Source organism: Chiloscyllium plagiosum, chromosome 11, assembly GCF_004010195.1.
Source record: "Chiloscyllium plagiosum isolate BGI_BamShark_2017 chromosome 11, ASM401019v2, whole genome shotgun sequence".
Taxonomy (NCBI): Eukaryota; Metazoa; Chordata; class Chondrichthyes; order Orectolobiformes; family Hemiscylliidae; genus Chiloscyllium; species Chiloscyllium plagiosum.
The window spans coordinates 35513294-35529832 of NC_057720.1; the positions used below are offsets into that span (position 1 = coordinate 35513294).

General features: G+C 38.5%; 1 protein-coding gene across 1 annotated transcript in view; it reads right to left on the minus strand.

Annotated features, from left to right (window-relative positions):
- LOC122554717 (E3 ubiquitin-protein ligase RNF220-like) overlaps positions 1 to 16539 on the minus strand; it is a 125106-nt gene that overhangs the window by 99426 nt on the left and 9141 nt on the right. The window contains exon 2 of the mRNA XM_043700094.1: positions 6314 to 6360. Coding sequence (XP_043556029.1) covers positions 6314 to 6360 — 47 coding nt within the window. The remainder of the gene's footprint in view (positions 1 to 6313; positions 6361 to 16539) is intronic.

Below are 16539 nucleotides of genomic sequence, written 5' to 3' on the forward strand. Positions count from 1 at the left end.
ATATCCTCCGAAGAGGCAGGCATAGCTTGGGCCTATGCGGGTGCCCATGGCTACTCCTTTCGTTTGGAGGAAGTGGGAGGATTGGAAAGAGAAGTTGTTCAGGGTGAGGACCAGTTCAGTCAGTCGAAGGAGGGTGTCAGTGGAAGGGTACTGGTCAGTACGGCGGGAAAGAAAGAAGCGGAGGGCTTTGAGTCCTTCAGTGGAAGGGTACTGGTCGGTACGGCGGGAAAGAAAGAAGCGGAGGGCTTTGAGTCCTCACTTTCTCCACAATGTAATGGTGTTACAGACAATACATGTTTTAAAAGTGCACGCTATTGATACAATGTCCCCAATTTGTCAAACGCGTTACAGCAAGTTTGTGTTGATGAAACGCACGTTACAGCAGAATGACCTGTATTCTAATACCGAGTGAGTGCAACATTCCAGAAAAGAAGCAACATGTCCCAGTTTTAAAGTGGAAAATTACTGAACTGTCTTTCCCCCAAAAACAATGTTCTGAATTTTGCTTTCACCCCAACTCCTGTTGAAAGTTCAACTACAGACTTAAACTCTTAGCAGTAACAAAATACATTAGAAATCCGAAAGTCCATTTTATGTCAGGTCTGTATTCTGTTTACATTTCCTAGTACTTCTTTTGAAAAAGAAGCATTTCAATTAGAAGTGGGAAGGAGTTAACCAACGACTGCATACAAAATGCACATTCACTGAAATTTGAGGTAATTCCTAAAGTAACACTCCAAATTAAAGCTAATGATGCTAAATTAGTTGTAAATCCATGCCAAGAAAAACAACTACTATACCTGATTTTAGTAGATAGATTCAAATAATATGCAATTTGGAAAGATTAATATCTTACAAATGATCCAATAGAGCAGAAGTTGGTTTAAAATATGTAAAATATTTATAGCTTTCCTTATAGTAATTGTGGATGGATACATCCTTATGCGATTTCAGGATACTTTTAATTAATAGCATATTTTTACATGTTAAGTGAACTAAATATTGAATTCACAGAGACTGTTACTGAATAGCACTGGCAAGAACCCAGGTACAGGTTACTTTCCTCCAGCATGAGTAATAGGGAAGCAAAATCCTTTTTAAGTTAAGCCTTTAGCTACAAATTTGCATTCCTTAAAACCATCTACAGGCAGTTCTTCTATAAAACGATTGTTGGATTATTGTACAATGCTGCATTATAGAAAAATTACAATTTAGAAAGAGCACTTAAAGGTGTTGGCGATGTAATCACGTTACAGCCAACGCACGTTTTAAATATTTGCACTTTAGAAACAGCACCTCCAATTCGTCAATTGTGTTACAACAAATTCACATTACAGCAGAAAGACCTACATCTTTAATTTATTTTAATGTGTCAAAGTAATTAGCATCTAATTTCACTTGATGTCTGAGGTACAGTAGAGGAGCGGTATCCAGATATGAATAGATATACTGTAAAAGGGAAAGGGCGAAACTCTGACATCATTCTAAGCCAATTTCTGACAAGTAAAATTATGAATAATGGGGGAGATTCCAATAAAAATAAGAATTATTTTGTTGTCTAGAAATTTACAAACGTCATAAATATGACATTTTGCTGTGCAATTCAATGCCTGTTGCATCTTGTTACCTTCAAATAATTAGTTACCTATACAAGCATAACTAGAACTTCAGTTTCTTGCTCCAAATTTAAGAGGTATCTTTTTATCAACAATAACACAAAAAGGAAGCTGAGGGAACAGCAGAGATTTTAAATTAATACTTTGCATCAGTTTATTCTGCACAGTCTTGTCAATTATAAGATTGATCATATTACAAAGTTCAGGACAGAGAATAAGGAAACTTCAAGAGATCAACAAGCCAGTTCAGCTGACATTTACTAAAGAATTTTTAAACATGGATAACATGTGAACCACGTTCCACTAGGACTTGTTGCTCAGACTGAAAGGCTGATAAAAGGTTGAAAAGGCAGAGCCAACAGGTAACTAAAGATCCAATACTTTGCCTTCAAGAACAGGTAAGAATCTGAAAATACCACAAGAAATATGGCTACTGGACTATGAATTATAGAATCCCTACAGTGGAGAAAGAGGCTATTCGGCTCATCAAATCTGCAGCGACCCACTGAAGAGCAACCCCCACCCCCGACTATCCATGTAACCCCGCATTTCCCTTGACTAATCCACCTAGCCTGCACATTCCTAGACACTAAGGGGAATTAGCATGGCCAATCCACTGAACTTTCATCTTTGGACTGTGGGAGGAAACCCACACAGACACAGGGAGAATGTGCAAAGTCCACATGGATAGTCACCCAAGGCTGGAATTGAACACGGGTTCCTGGCACTGTGAGGCAGCAGTGCTACCAATAGAGAAGGCATCTTCAGAAACACTCAATAGTGCTACTGGAAAAGTTACATCTTATAATGACATAATATTTTGAACAGGTTACTATGTTAGTGAATGAAGGAAATGCAGCAAACATAGTGCACCTCAACTGAGAGTCATACAGCACAGAAACAGTCCAGCCTGTCCATGCCAAACATAATCCCAAACTAAACTAATCCTACCTGTCTACTCTTGGCCCAAATCGCTCCAAACCTTTCACCTCCATGTATCTATCCAAATGTCTTTTAAATTAATTGTACCCACATCCATGACTTTCTTAGAGAGCTCATTTCACACGTGAATCACCTGTGTGAAAAAAATTTGCCTCATATGTCTTTTTTAAATCTCTCTCCTTTCACCTTAAAAATGTGTCCCCGAGTCTTGAAATCCCCCATCCTGGTGAAAAGACAACTACCATTAAGTGTATCTGTACTGCTCATTGTTTTATAAATTTCTATCCGGTCACCTCTCAATCTTCTACGCTTCAGAGGAAGAAGTCCTAGCCTACCTAGCCTTCCTTTTTCAGAAGGAATTTGAGTAGCTAACTCACAAGATCCTCAACAGGAACTAGTGAGATGATTAATAATAGGCTTTCAAGTTACAGAAGAGGAAAACTAAGTTCACTGGCAGGTCGCACTTCTTTTCTCAGTGAATAGTAGATCTGTGGATCAGTTTGGCAGCCCCGATGTGGTAATCTTCAAAAGATCTAGGAACTGTTTCAGACTGCACAACATACCACAGAAACATCAGATAATGTCCAGTATAAGTCAGGACCAAAAGGGTCAGAGAAAGATTTTCCAGATTTTTAACCATGGAATTGTGATTGCCCAGGTTTTAGGTTTTTTGTCCACATGGAGACAACATGGCTCCAGATAGGTAGGAAGCATTTGTATCATGATGCATAAGCCATCAAAACATCTGGCTAGGTGAACAGGCTGGACTTTTCCTGTCTTACATTTTGCTATGTATGTCTAAGTGTACATTACATCTAAAAAAACTGAATCTTGAATCACAAGGCTAAAAAAAAATCCAAAAGCCACGCAGTGCAAAACCTGAGCAAGCAAAGACTTGGATCGGATTTTAAATTTGCTGTCTGGCAGAAACTGGATGGTAATTAAAGTAAGTCCAAACATTTACCCCTTCTAAATAACTATCTTGCCATGTCCCAAAATCAATCTGTTATTCTGAGCCAGTGGAAAAGCCACCTGCAGTGAGTAGGATCCTGCTTAAATGCGCAAATCAGTTTCTTGATTATGTTAACTGGTTCATATCCAACAGTCATATTAGTTGGAGGCCTGCAAATGACAGCAGTCACAGATTATCTGTCAGACCAGGTGGCAGATCGATGATCAGCAATTAGATAAAAACAGTTTTAGGTATCCTTATATTTCAGCAGGAACAGATGTACTCCTCCAAGGTTTACAATGAAGTGTCAGGTCTCTCTTTCAGATTGCTTTCTTGACTGTAGACAAAAAATGCCTTTAAACTGCTTCGACCTGCTCACTCCAGGACATCATTCTCACAAGTTTCACTGCAACCTTTTGTCACTACACGCCTGATCCCGATTACCACCTTGGTGGAGTATCTGCTCAGGTTCAGGTCTGATGCCAAGAAGTATTATCCAAATGAAGACTGGCAAAAATCAGACAGGAAAAGATTAGCCAGGGTTCACAAGCCATTTTAAAGGTATTTGTACTGTGTTCCATCCTTACTTTAAGAAAATGTTTGTTTCAATTCCTCTACATCAATTTTGGAAAAGCAGAATCCTTAGAAGTTGTACACATCCCAGAATTGCGCATTGGTCATATTTTGGATTCTTTGTTGAATAACAGGATAGCATGCAAGGAGTTAAAATATAATAAAGCAGTCCCTTGAAAGCCATAAATATAAGACTTTTGAGTGCTCTGGAAATAGTAGCAAAACGGAACAAACTGCAGACCAGGCCTAATCTCACCATGCAGAGTATATCACAGGATGCACACTTTTTTTAATAACAGAAATCGTGACAGTATATTAAAAAAATCATTTCGCAGCTGAAGTGAGGGTGTGTGTTCCTTTAAGGATATAAAGGCCAACTGATGATAATTAAAATTGGAGTGAATTCCATCAAGCATTAATTGCTACTCAAGTTTGAGCTAAGTACCTTGCCTTTGTTTGTGGCAGTGTCAATTAAGTTTGAGTAAGATTTTGATTTGGATATGTTTTGTTCTTGGCAGAGTGATTTGACACATTGAAAATGACTGTCAGTGTTTCTTTAAACATTCATCTAAGTGTGGCATAGAAATTTGCATTAACTTGTGGCATCATGATGGACTAAAAAAAATTCAAATATGGAAACATATCATAGTACTAACAGAGCTAATGTCATTGCTGACACTGATTCAGAGGTATGCTGTTTTATGCAATGCAAAGGTATCAAAGCGGAGAAAGGGAGGACTGCAGATGCTGGAGATCAGAATCGAAGAATGTGGTGCTGGAAAAGCACAGCTGGTCAGGCAACATCTGAGAAGCAGGAGAATCGACATTTCAAGCAGAAGCCCTACATTTAGGGTGATCAGATAGGGAAAGCATTTTTATTTAATTATGCTTCACGGAAGTTTTTGGTGGTTCAATCATGTGCACATTTTCATGGAAACTGTAAATAAGTGAAATTCATTACTACTAACATTCACCTAGGAGAAAGTGAGGACTGCAGATGCTGGAGATCAGAGCTTAAAAATGTGTTGCTGGAAAAGCGCAGCAGGTCAGGCAGCATCAAAGGAACAGGAGAATCGACTTTTCGGGCATAAGCCCTTCCTGAAGAAGGGCTTATGCCCGAAACGTCGATTCTCCTTCCTTTGATGCTGCCTGACCTCCTACTAACATTCACCTGTTTAGTTATCTGCTCAATTTTATGTCTTACCTTATCTTGAAACCCAGTAGACGCGAGAAGTTGTTTGGGAAGCTGTTCCATGTTGAGAACGGTATGAGATAATGCATAAGTATTGGTGAGGGATGTCTTGTGATACAGTGTCGCAAAGAGAGGAGTCTTGGAGTCTAATGGGACTCTGGTGGGGTTAAAGACAAGTAAAAGAGTGTTGCAGTTTGGATGTTCTGAAGGATTGGCGTGCTGGGACTGTGAAAATGCCGAGCAGATATTGCTAATGTGTGACACTGGTAGCAATATGCTTTTGGCTATACAGGGAAGGGTTTTCCATAAGTTGAGAACAATGAGTTACAGGGTCACATTGTGCAGGAGCAATTAGCAAGCATGCCTAAGAAGACTGAAAATCAAACTGTTCTATTTGAGAGAAAGTGAATAGGTGTTTGGATTCTGGCAGCATTTGAAATGAGTATCTGAAATGGATAATGAACTACTAGCCACATCTTTCCAGTAAAAGTGGTTGGAAATGACGAAAACATATTTTTCATTGTGAGTTCTGACTAGTGAAGTCCATACTCTAGGTAGGGAAGGGAGGAAGCAAAAAAGTGGGTCATAAAAGATAAGATGCAAGAGTAGAAGTGGAAAGAAGAGACAGAAGGATCTGCAAATGGTGTGCCAATTGTACAAAGTGATGTAGAATGAAGCAGCATATGTCATTGGTCTAAGTATGGCCTTGAAGGAGAATTGAGTTAATCAGGTATGGCATCATTGGGATGATATTTGTCAGGTATGAGAGTACTGGGAAAGGTTACTGGGGACATTACAATTAAGAGGAGGACTGTGATCCTGGTGAACATTCTGTAGGGAAGGGATGTTGGGCAGCTGGAACCACAGAAATATATCAACACCCTAAACCATGCTTCTGAAAAGATGCAAGTAAAAGGGAAAAAAAAGACTTGTTGGTGCTCCAACATGCCCATCAACTACCTTGTCCAGACAAGCTTCCACATGTCTACTCATCTCCTCCACAGTTCCAGACAGCGTCTCATTGCATAGCGGACATACCTGGCCATCCTCTGAGGCCTTCTTTCTCTTGTTTTTCCCTATTCGTGCTAGAAAACAAGCAAGAACAAAGTTTTACTATCAATGTCCTTCCATTAAAAACTTCCAAAGCTCTCATATAATTTAACAATGAATTAAGTCTTTAGGAGAAATTAATTTGAAACAAACGTGAAGTGTAAAAAAAACAAATCTATCAAACTTTGAACTGAACCTTAATGTAAGGAAGCAATACCAACTTTGAACAGGTGTGGATGAACAGCATTAGATTCAGCCAGTCTGAAAAGGGGGGGCCAGTACAATTTACCAGTTCAGTCAGAGTCTAACTTGAAAGCATTCCACCATCAACCCTCAATACACTATAATGATCACAGTCAAGGAAATTATCTGACTACTTTTCTACTCTTTGCCTCACTATTAAACATTATTATACATGGCTAGATTATATCATCCTTTTCACTACCAGTGAGGATTTCTACATGAGGGTTTCTGCAACATTAATGTTAACTCTATGGATGAATGTATTTTTGATCTATCAGTACGATGCAGCAAGGCATTACAGAGTAAAAAGTATACTCAGCAAACAGGCAAGCAGGCATGTTTTCTATTTTACAATCCATTATATATTAATTTACTCTATTCAAATATAGTTTCATTTCACATCTTTCATGCTGATAGCACAGTTAATAAACTTCAACAACCACACTCAGCTCCTCTGAAAACCTTCTATGAATCAAATCCTGCTCCATGTACTTTCTCCTCCGAAAAGTGCTTCAGCCATTGAAATACAGTCACTGCAAAACCTTTCTTGGAGGTGCTGTATTCTGGCTGGCTATCCTATTTGGTTCCTCATATGGCTGAAGGAGGTTCCAGGGAGGTTCAAGACAGCAAGGAGTTCTCCTGATACCCTGGCTATCAATTCTCTCTAAACTAGCACAATTTGCCATTTATCTGATTTGCCATTTACGCAAGCTTGCCTACATATATTAGAATGGCTCAACAAAGACTGCATTAAAAAAGTTGTAAAATATTTTGCAACATCTAGAGAATACAGATTTTGCACAATACCAAGTTATTTTCTTATGACTCAGTATAACATAGCCTAACACAAGGCCTGTCAACCCCTAAAACACACTGAGCCAAAAAGAATTCCATCAACACAGTAAAAGAAAAAAAAAGTCGGAAATGTGGCATTCATTGCTGTTTAATATATAAGATAAAAATAAACGTTCTAGAACAAAAGTTAAATGACAGCAAATTGTCAGTATACATCAGTAATAGCACATTCTTTCGACTGCTAAATTAGAGAGAGCTGGAGTAGTTGAACAAGGAAACTCAATTAAGCCATACAGTTAGTAATACACTGCTGCCCAGTTTAATGTATTGCAAGTCAAAGATGGTTTAAGACTCTCTCATGTCTAGACACCAAAAATAAATAAATAACCATTTTAAAACAGTGCCTAAACACAGCAGGAAGGCTTAATTTATGTAGACGCTCCCTTTCCTGAGTAAAATCAATGAGAGACTGTGCCTCATCATTTGCAGGCAGCTGATGGCAGAAGCAGCACCATTATGCATTTCAACAATACACCAATAGAGTATTTTTATTTTAAAACGACAAGATATATTGATCATAAAATTAGGATTCTGTTTAACACATGCATATCACAGCAAATGTTTACCTTTTGCCAGGGTATAATAAAAGTTTTGTTACAGTAAACTGAACCACTCTTCCTGATGATTTACCAGTTATAGAGTATTACATTGAAAAATAGGAACAAAAGATTCTCCTGAAAAGTCTCTCTCCCCAAGTTCCTTTCCACATCTTATTCCTAACATGAAATTACAACAAAACGTTTTCTCTCACTGCTTCACTTGTTTATGTTTAATGACTGAGCCAACCAAACCATGAAGGTCTCAGGCTGCATGTGGGAACAGGTGATCACTTGATGATCCAAATTTGCACTTCTTGGAGAGATGTAAACTTAAAGGGCTCTGACAAGACACTGAAAGTTCAAGTAGATAAAATGCTTAAAATAATGAAACTATATATAACCAGGAAACACTCATGCACAATGTGAGTACAGCTGGTTCTTCTATCATGCGATGGTTGTGTTCTTGTGCAACCCAGTGTTTTAGAAAAATCGCACTTTAGAAACGGTGTTTAAACTGTTGGAAATGTAATCGCATTACAGCCAACACGTTTTAAAAGTCTGCGTTTGAGAAGGTGTCCCCAATTCATCAATCATGTTATAGCAAATTCACTTTAAAGAAATGTGCATTATGGTAGAATGACCTGTACATGCAATTGAATCTCTAGAAGCATTAATTTTCCTCATAGGATGAAAACTTTGTCAAACAAGTGAAAAAGGTACTTGACAAATTTCTGAAGAATAAAGTGGTGATCAGCTAATATCACCTGTGCAGCACTGAAGGAGGACAGCATTGTTTGAGGTGCCATCTTTTGGATAATGTACTACAACACTAACTACATAAGAATGAGCAGGAAGAATGCCCAGTATGTGGGCAATACTAATTCCTCAAACAACATCACCAAGTCATGTTATTCAGTCAGTATTACATTTCTGTTTGCAGGACCTTGGGCAGAATAGTGACTACATTCCATTGGTGCTAAAGTGCTTTGTCATATTCTATGGTTGTGAAACATGCAACATAATTAAAAGTTTTTCTTTAAATGCAGCAAAGACAGAGGGAGGGCATGAGAGTCTGGTAACATAGAAGTTTAAAATACCATTACTGCAAAACGTCCATGATGCCTAAGACTAAGCTCATAATTATAACATACAAAAGTTGAAGTGTTAGATAACCACAAAAGTCTGTGGTTTACTTCAACTTCTGAAACATGAACTACTTAATTGGGGCAAAACACCTCATAAATCACCTACTAATTCCACCTCACCCATTTGTCACACCGGAAACTCATCAGTATCAAGAGAAACTTATTGAAATGACAAATATTTTGTTGTTTTTCCCACTTGGTATAATTCATACGTTTTAAAACTAAATATCACAAAAACTATTCATGCCTGAAAATGGTTTTAATTTAGTAAGTATTAATATACAAGATAACACTTATTTGGAATACTAATATGTTAAAAATCACTACAATGATCTTTTTTCTGAGAAACTAACACACATTTTACATCATGAATAACCAAATAAAAACCAAAGTAACACAAATCTGTCTTACAAAACTACACTGATGTTGCTCACGTTTAAAACAACCTGCGCATGGATGTGGTGCCAGTCAGATTTTGTGAGGTCAAACAATTAGGAAGATATCAGTTTTGGCCTGTTTCCATAGGTGGCTTTCCATTCCAAGCTAATGACTTACACTTTGGACCAATCCATGGACTACACTTTCAGAACCACTAAAATAGGACAGGCATAGGCCATTCAGTCCCTTGAATGTGCTCTGCAATTCTAGGTCCAAATTATCATCTTCCGCAACATCATATAGGAATAGGTACATCATGCAGTAAAGAAAAATGGCAGCCTGTCAGAATTATCTGATACTCACTTGCCACAGCATATTTTTCTAACAGTTAGCAATCAAAGACTTTGAGGTGCAGTTAAGATGCCAGCTCGGCAGAACCTGGTTTATACTACTTATAACTGGTCAGAACTTTTAAGATTTCTCATGCAGAATGCAAATGTGCACTGCCTGGGAGAAGGGGCAGAGCTCTCTTCCATCAGCTGAAAATTTAAATGTTTGAAGGAGTGGAGAGGAGAAAAGCCCAACTCACAACAACTTAAATTCAAGAAATGGAGTCTTCAAAAAAAAAGTTTCCAATGGATCTGCTGTAAACCAGGGTCAACAGCACATTGGCTTTGAAAGATGCAAGACAAGGGCCCTCAAGGTGTTGTGCTCAAACTTACTCTGCAGGCACTCTGCGTTTGACTACGGATATAAAGCTGAGCCTTGGTACAAAATGAAACAGTTTTCTACGGATGTGTTGAAAATTCAGGGCGCATCTAGCCTGGATGGTGAACCCATACAAGGGAAACCGCCTTTTTACTCTTAGTTATCAGTACAGTATGCACTGCTCTAGAGTTGTACTGACTGTATATTAAAGAAAGCAAGACATGGACTAGAGAATGAAAAGAAGTTCTACATCCAACCCTACATATTCACAGACATTTTCTTAGTTTCAAAGTATTGTGAACTAGCTTATTGAATCAAACAGCAAAGGGGATACATCAATTTTTTTAAAAGCAATACATATCAAGGAGTTTGTTCTTGCTTGCATGAAAATTCATTGAAGAAATAATTTATCATGACAATTAGGGTCTTAATTTAAATAGCAATCAGACAGCAGATTAAATATGCCGTGATAGGAAAACCAGGCTATTTCGCGAATCCGTTTCACTCGACAGTCTCACTTCAAAACTGTCCTCAATCTACTCCCAATCCCCAGTGCTCATTGTACAAATTTATGCATTTTCCTTCCTTTATCCTTTTCTTTAAAAACTGCCCTGCACGTAATTAGAAATTTAACGCTGCAGAACACTGCCTATTACATTGTAATTCTTTGTTCTTTCTTAACTGCATATTGAGTGATGCTACATTAATTTTTAGGTACAAGTAATATGAAATATAAAGGGGGGTGAGAAAGCCATCCACGGCTATATGCAGATTATTCAGCTGTCTCTGGCTAAATACTAAATGAATAATCTCTGCTCTAATCGACAATGTACTTTTGAAAGGCTCGGTTGAAAAGAAAAACCTAGCTCAATTATGCTGGGCCCACTAGTGTAACTACTACTGAATTCATAATATCTAGGTTCCAGAGAAACACAATTCTTCTACCGTCTTTCACAGAGCGCAAACCTGATCGCACATTACTGAAGCAAAATGATATTATGACCCAGGATTAGCTTTGCACTCATGTTGGCACAGCCAGTGTTAGAAAGGTCAATATAAAACTAAATCTTTTGAACACGTCGGATTGATTGACACTTCCTTAAAATAGAACAGTAAATTCATTTCAAATTAATAACTGCGATTTATTTTCTGTTCCTGTGTTGTCATACAGTATACACAGAAAGCAAGTAAATTAGACTCATCAGAAACTGTAAGTTCTTCAGTGTAAATGTTGGTTCTTTCCTCCATATGCTGATTTCTGATGTAATATATGAAAGGGACTGTCACACTCTAGAGGAGACAAAGACTTTCTTCTTCCTTGTAAAGGTCCATTAATGATGGACAGTGGAAGAGATACTGATTTATTTATTGCAGGTGTGATCACCTATATCAGCTTCAGGAGAGATTGATTTGTGATACAAAAATTGAAAATGATCCAAATATTACCCAGCGAGGTTTTACTGCCATTTGTTGAACTTGAATTATGAGGGCATGCCTCAGCCTTGGGTTTTTACTTGGTCTTTAACTCTGTGAATAGAACTCATTCAGAGAAATATAGTCAGACAGCTTGAGTCGACCAGACTGGCTTAAAAATCTCCAAGCCATCTTTCCAACTTTCTCTTTGCTGATACTTGTGAGAGGATCTAAGAATGACTTCCCCTTTGTTGATCATTTCCAGCCCCTCTCCTACCATAAGAAATGTTAGAAAATTCTTCACTAAGGTGTTGTAAACCTTTAATACAGATGCAGAACAGCATTTAATCATCTGAAAGTTCACACCAAATCCAATGGAGCTCAGTACAAACATCATGTTAAAAAAAAGCAACACAATGGTTTCAGATAAAACAGGGAAATCACTTCAGCAGAAATTTGAAATAGAGCCTGAATCCTCACCCACTAATCATTAATATTCACATATGGTTCTGTAACAAGCAGATTGCTAACACCACAGCTGGGTTGCTGCTAGGAAGCTGACCTTAGTCCCAATGGCAATAAGAGTGAAATTGTCGGGTCCATGATTAAGCAGACAGCAAACTAATAAAAGGAGGTTGAACTTTACTTACCTGACACTCTTTATATATAGAACTTCCAGGAATGTTGCGTCCAAAACAGTTAAGCCTGAATTAATTAGAAGTGATTACACTATCATCATTAATTAATTATCTGGTAATCACACTCTTGTGTACTTTAACATCTGTGTTGCACTGACAGAATTTAGCCCCAATCGGTGCCTGTCGGTGAGTTAGGCTATTCATTCAAACTGATTCAACATGATGTTTCTGGTTCATATAATACTGTAAACTATAGCCTTCATCTAAACTCAATCAAAGGACACACTGTTATCCCTGTAAGAAGACAACAGTGGCACTTGAGTAACATTGTCAAAGACAACAGAAAGTAAAAGGGCAGTTTCCATTTTCTATAGTCTGAACATTAAAATGGTCTCTATGCAGATTGTCTTTATTCTATGTGGTGAAGGAGGTCCAGGAAGGTAACTCGATGAAAAAGGAACAATGATATGTTTTCAAGTTAGGATGGTGTCTGACTTGGAGGGGAACTTGCAAATGTTAGTGTTCCTATGCCACCTTTCTCTTTCTATGTTGTATTTGTCACATGTTTAGAAGGGGCTGTTGAAGTCTTTCCAAGTTACTACAGTGCATCTTGTAAATAATATATAGTGCATCAGAAGCACATTGAGTAAAAGTTTAAGGTTGTGGATAGGGTGCCTGCAAAGCAGACTGACTCATCCAAATTGTATCCCGTTTCATTTTGGAACTTCTCACATTCAGTAAGGTGGCAGACATTCTGAATTGCTGGTTTGCAGATGTATTTGGGGTGGGATGGGGGATTGAGGTGAAAAGAATGACCAACTGCAGAATGTGTAGCTTTTGGCATGCTTGTTTAACCATATTATTTGTGCTCCTGGCCATGTTAAATTTCTGATCATTGGCAACCCCCAGAATATTTAAAGTGTGTTATTTAGTAATGATAATGTCAATTTATTTCAAGGTGAGGTAGTTGACTCTGTTTTGTTGGAGGCACTCATCACCTGGCATTTGTATGGCATGAATGTTATTTCCCTCATCAGCAGAAACATCAATGTGGCCTGGATGTTGTTGAAATGGACTGCTAAGTGTGATCCTCATCAGTGGACAGTTCTTTTGTAATTCTGGATCGGTGGTGCTGGAAGAGCACAGCAATTCAGGCAGCATCAGAGGACAGGCAAAATCGACGTTTCGGGCAAAAGCCCTTCATCAGGAATAAAGCTTTATTCCTGATGAAGGGCTTTTGCCCGAAACATCGATTTTGCCTGTCCTCGGATGCTGCCTGAATTGCTGTGCTCTTCCAGCACCACTGATCCAGAATCTGGTTTCCAGCATCTGCAGTCATTGTTTTTACCTTAGTTCTTTTGTAATTCCCACCAACTTCAATTCTGTTCAGATTCCTTGATGCCATACTTAGGCAAATGTTGCTGACTTAATGTTAAGCAGTGTCATTCTTTTCTCTGGAATATAGCACCTCTTGCTGAAGTTCAGGCCAAAGCTGCAAATTAATTCTGGAGTCTAGTCACCAAGCGGAAACCAAACAGTACAGTAAGCAGCCTACTGGTGAGAAAGTGCCCCTCAAAAGCACAATCCATTATTTCTTCCATCACTTTGCTGACGATTTAGAGTAGATTGGTGAGGCAATAATTGACAGATTGAACTGGTCCTACTTTTTGTGCGCAGGTCGTGTCCAGCCATTTTCTTCACTTTATCTGGAAGATTCAATGTTACAGCTGTACAAGGCAGCTTATCTGAGGCACAGCTAGTTCAGGAGCACAAGTCTTCAGTGTTATAACGAGAATGCTTTCTGGGCCATAGCATTTACTGCATTTTGTGCACTCAGCCATTTCTCAATATCACATGAAGTAAATTGAATTTGTTGAAGTCTGATTTCCATGATGGCAAAGTCTCAGAAAGAAGTCAAGATGGATCATTTACATACAACACTTCAGTTTTTTTTGTATAAATGTTCTGGACTCCACTATCATTTAGCACTGGAGGTGCTGTTCATGCGGTTGCCCCTTCCTCTCATCAGTTGCATAAGTATCCAACACCATTCACAACTGGATGTGGCAGTATTACAGAGCTTTTATTTGATTACATTGGTCATGATTTTTTTTAAGCCTGTTTATAATTTGCTGCTTCCTCTGCATGCTTTTCACAACACTGCCTTCCAGTTCCACAAGTCGCTGCCGCACGTGGGTCTCAGAAAACCATGCAGCCATGAACTGGAGGGAATGCTGGTTACAGACTGTAGTGGAATATAATTCTGCTGCTGCTCTTGGAACACAGCAACTTATGCCCAACCGTGAGCTATGAGATCTTTTCAGAACCTATCCCTTTTGCATGGCAGTAGTGCCTTCAATACAATGGAGCGTAACTTCATTTTGAAAATGATACACAGACTCCACAAAGACCATGCATGGTCACTCCTACCAATCAGGTCAGGGACACATGAATCTGACAAGCAGGTTCAATCTTATCTCAGTCACACTGACAATATCCCAAATAGTTCATGTAGACAGCTGTAATTATTTCCTGAATTATAAAGGATTAAGTGACATTAAGAGGAATTGCTAAAAGTTAAAAACTAAAAGGAAGTTACAAAATCTATTCCAGGTTGTTGACAATAGAACTTGCAATTTCAGTGACAGCAAATCAAGCTTTCAGCAGCATCTTGGTTCATCACCTGAGTCAGAAAAGTGCTCCAAATGGAGAAGGGCAAACGTGTTCTGGTTGAGTTTAGTGAGTATCTATCACTTAATTAAAGCAACTTTTCATCATTCCAGTTGCACAGAGATATACTATTACACTACCACTTCAGGTCAAGCATCACAACTTCCTGATTACCATGTTTAACTGCATGTGGGACCACAAGATATTGCTGCCTCACTTACATTTTAATTATAGCTATATTTTTCTTTCTTACAGAAAACTCCAGGCCAGAATGTGATAGGACACCAGATACAAGAAGAAGAGTAATGGTATTTACGCATAACGGTGTAATTTTTAACAGAATTAATACAGAACACCAAAAGGCAAGTAATTCCTGCTACATTTTTAATATATTCAGAATACTGGAAAATTTCAGTTCTGATTTTCAGGGTCTAATTCCTCATCCACTGAACAGCACCATACAGAATCATAAAAATGATGAACCTGGCAAAGGTCTTTGGTTATTACAATACTTAGTATCTTAGCCATATCCAAGCCATGTACAGGATACATGCAAATAGCTATATCCAAGAGAACAGTCATTCTAAACTTCTAACCTCCCGCCTGGTGACTTTTCTATGTTCTGTTACAATGCTAAAATTAAGAAATCAGTCAGTAAGAATTCACAGACACTAGATCACATCCTATTAATGCAAAACCAAAGTGCTGTTGTTGTAGCAATTCCACTTCATGAGATTTAATGAAAATTCTTTTGAACCAATTGTTTTTAAAGCCAAAAAGACAACGATAGCTAGCTCCCTCCTCCTTACTTCTGCATTCAGAGAGAGGTGGAGGATTAATATTGTACTATCTAGTCACAATGTGATCGCCGTTAAACTGGGAAGACCAAACATGCACTTGATAACCAAATTGTGAACCACTCTGTTCAGTCTGGATGCATGCCTCCAAAATTCCAGGTCGTATGTCATTTTAATTCTCCACCTTGCTCCCACTGACTTTTTTCTGTCATTAACCCACTATGGTGTTCAAATTAAGTTCAACATACTTAGAGTCATAGAGATGTACAGCATGGAAACAGACCCTTCGATCCAACCTGTCCATGCCGACCAGATATCCCAACCCAATCTAGTCCCACCTGCCAGCACCCAGCCCATATCCCTCAAAACCCTTCCTATTCATATACCATTCCAAATGCCTCTTAAATGTTGCAATTGTACCACCTTCCACCAATTCCTCTGGCAGCTCATTCCATACACGTACCACCCTCAGTGTGAAAACGTTGCCCTTTAGATCTCTTTTATATTTTCCCCTCTCACCCTAAACCTATGCCCTCTAGTTCTGGACTCCCCAACCCCAGGGAAAAGACTTTGCCTATTTATCCTATCCATGCCCCTCATAATTTTGTAAACCTCCATAAGGTCACCTCTCAGCCTCCAAAACTCGAGGGAAAACAGCCCCAGCCGGTTCAGTCTCTCCCTATAGCTCAAATCCTCCAACCCTGGCAACATCCTTGTAAATCTTTTCTGAATCTTTTCAAGTTTCACATCTCATTTGGCTCTTTATATAGTCTCTGCATTCAACAATGGTTTCAATTAAAAAACATCACAATCTTTGCCACATTTTAT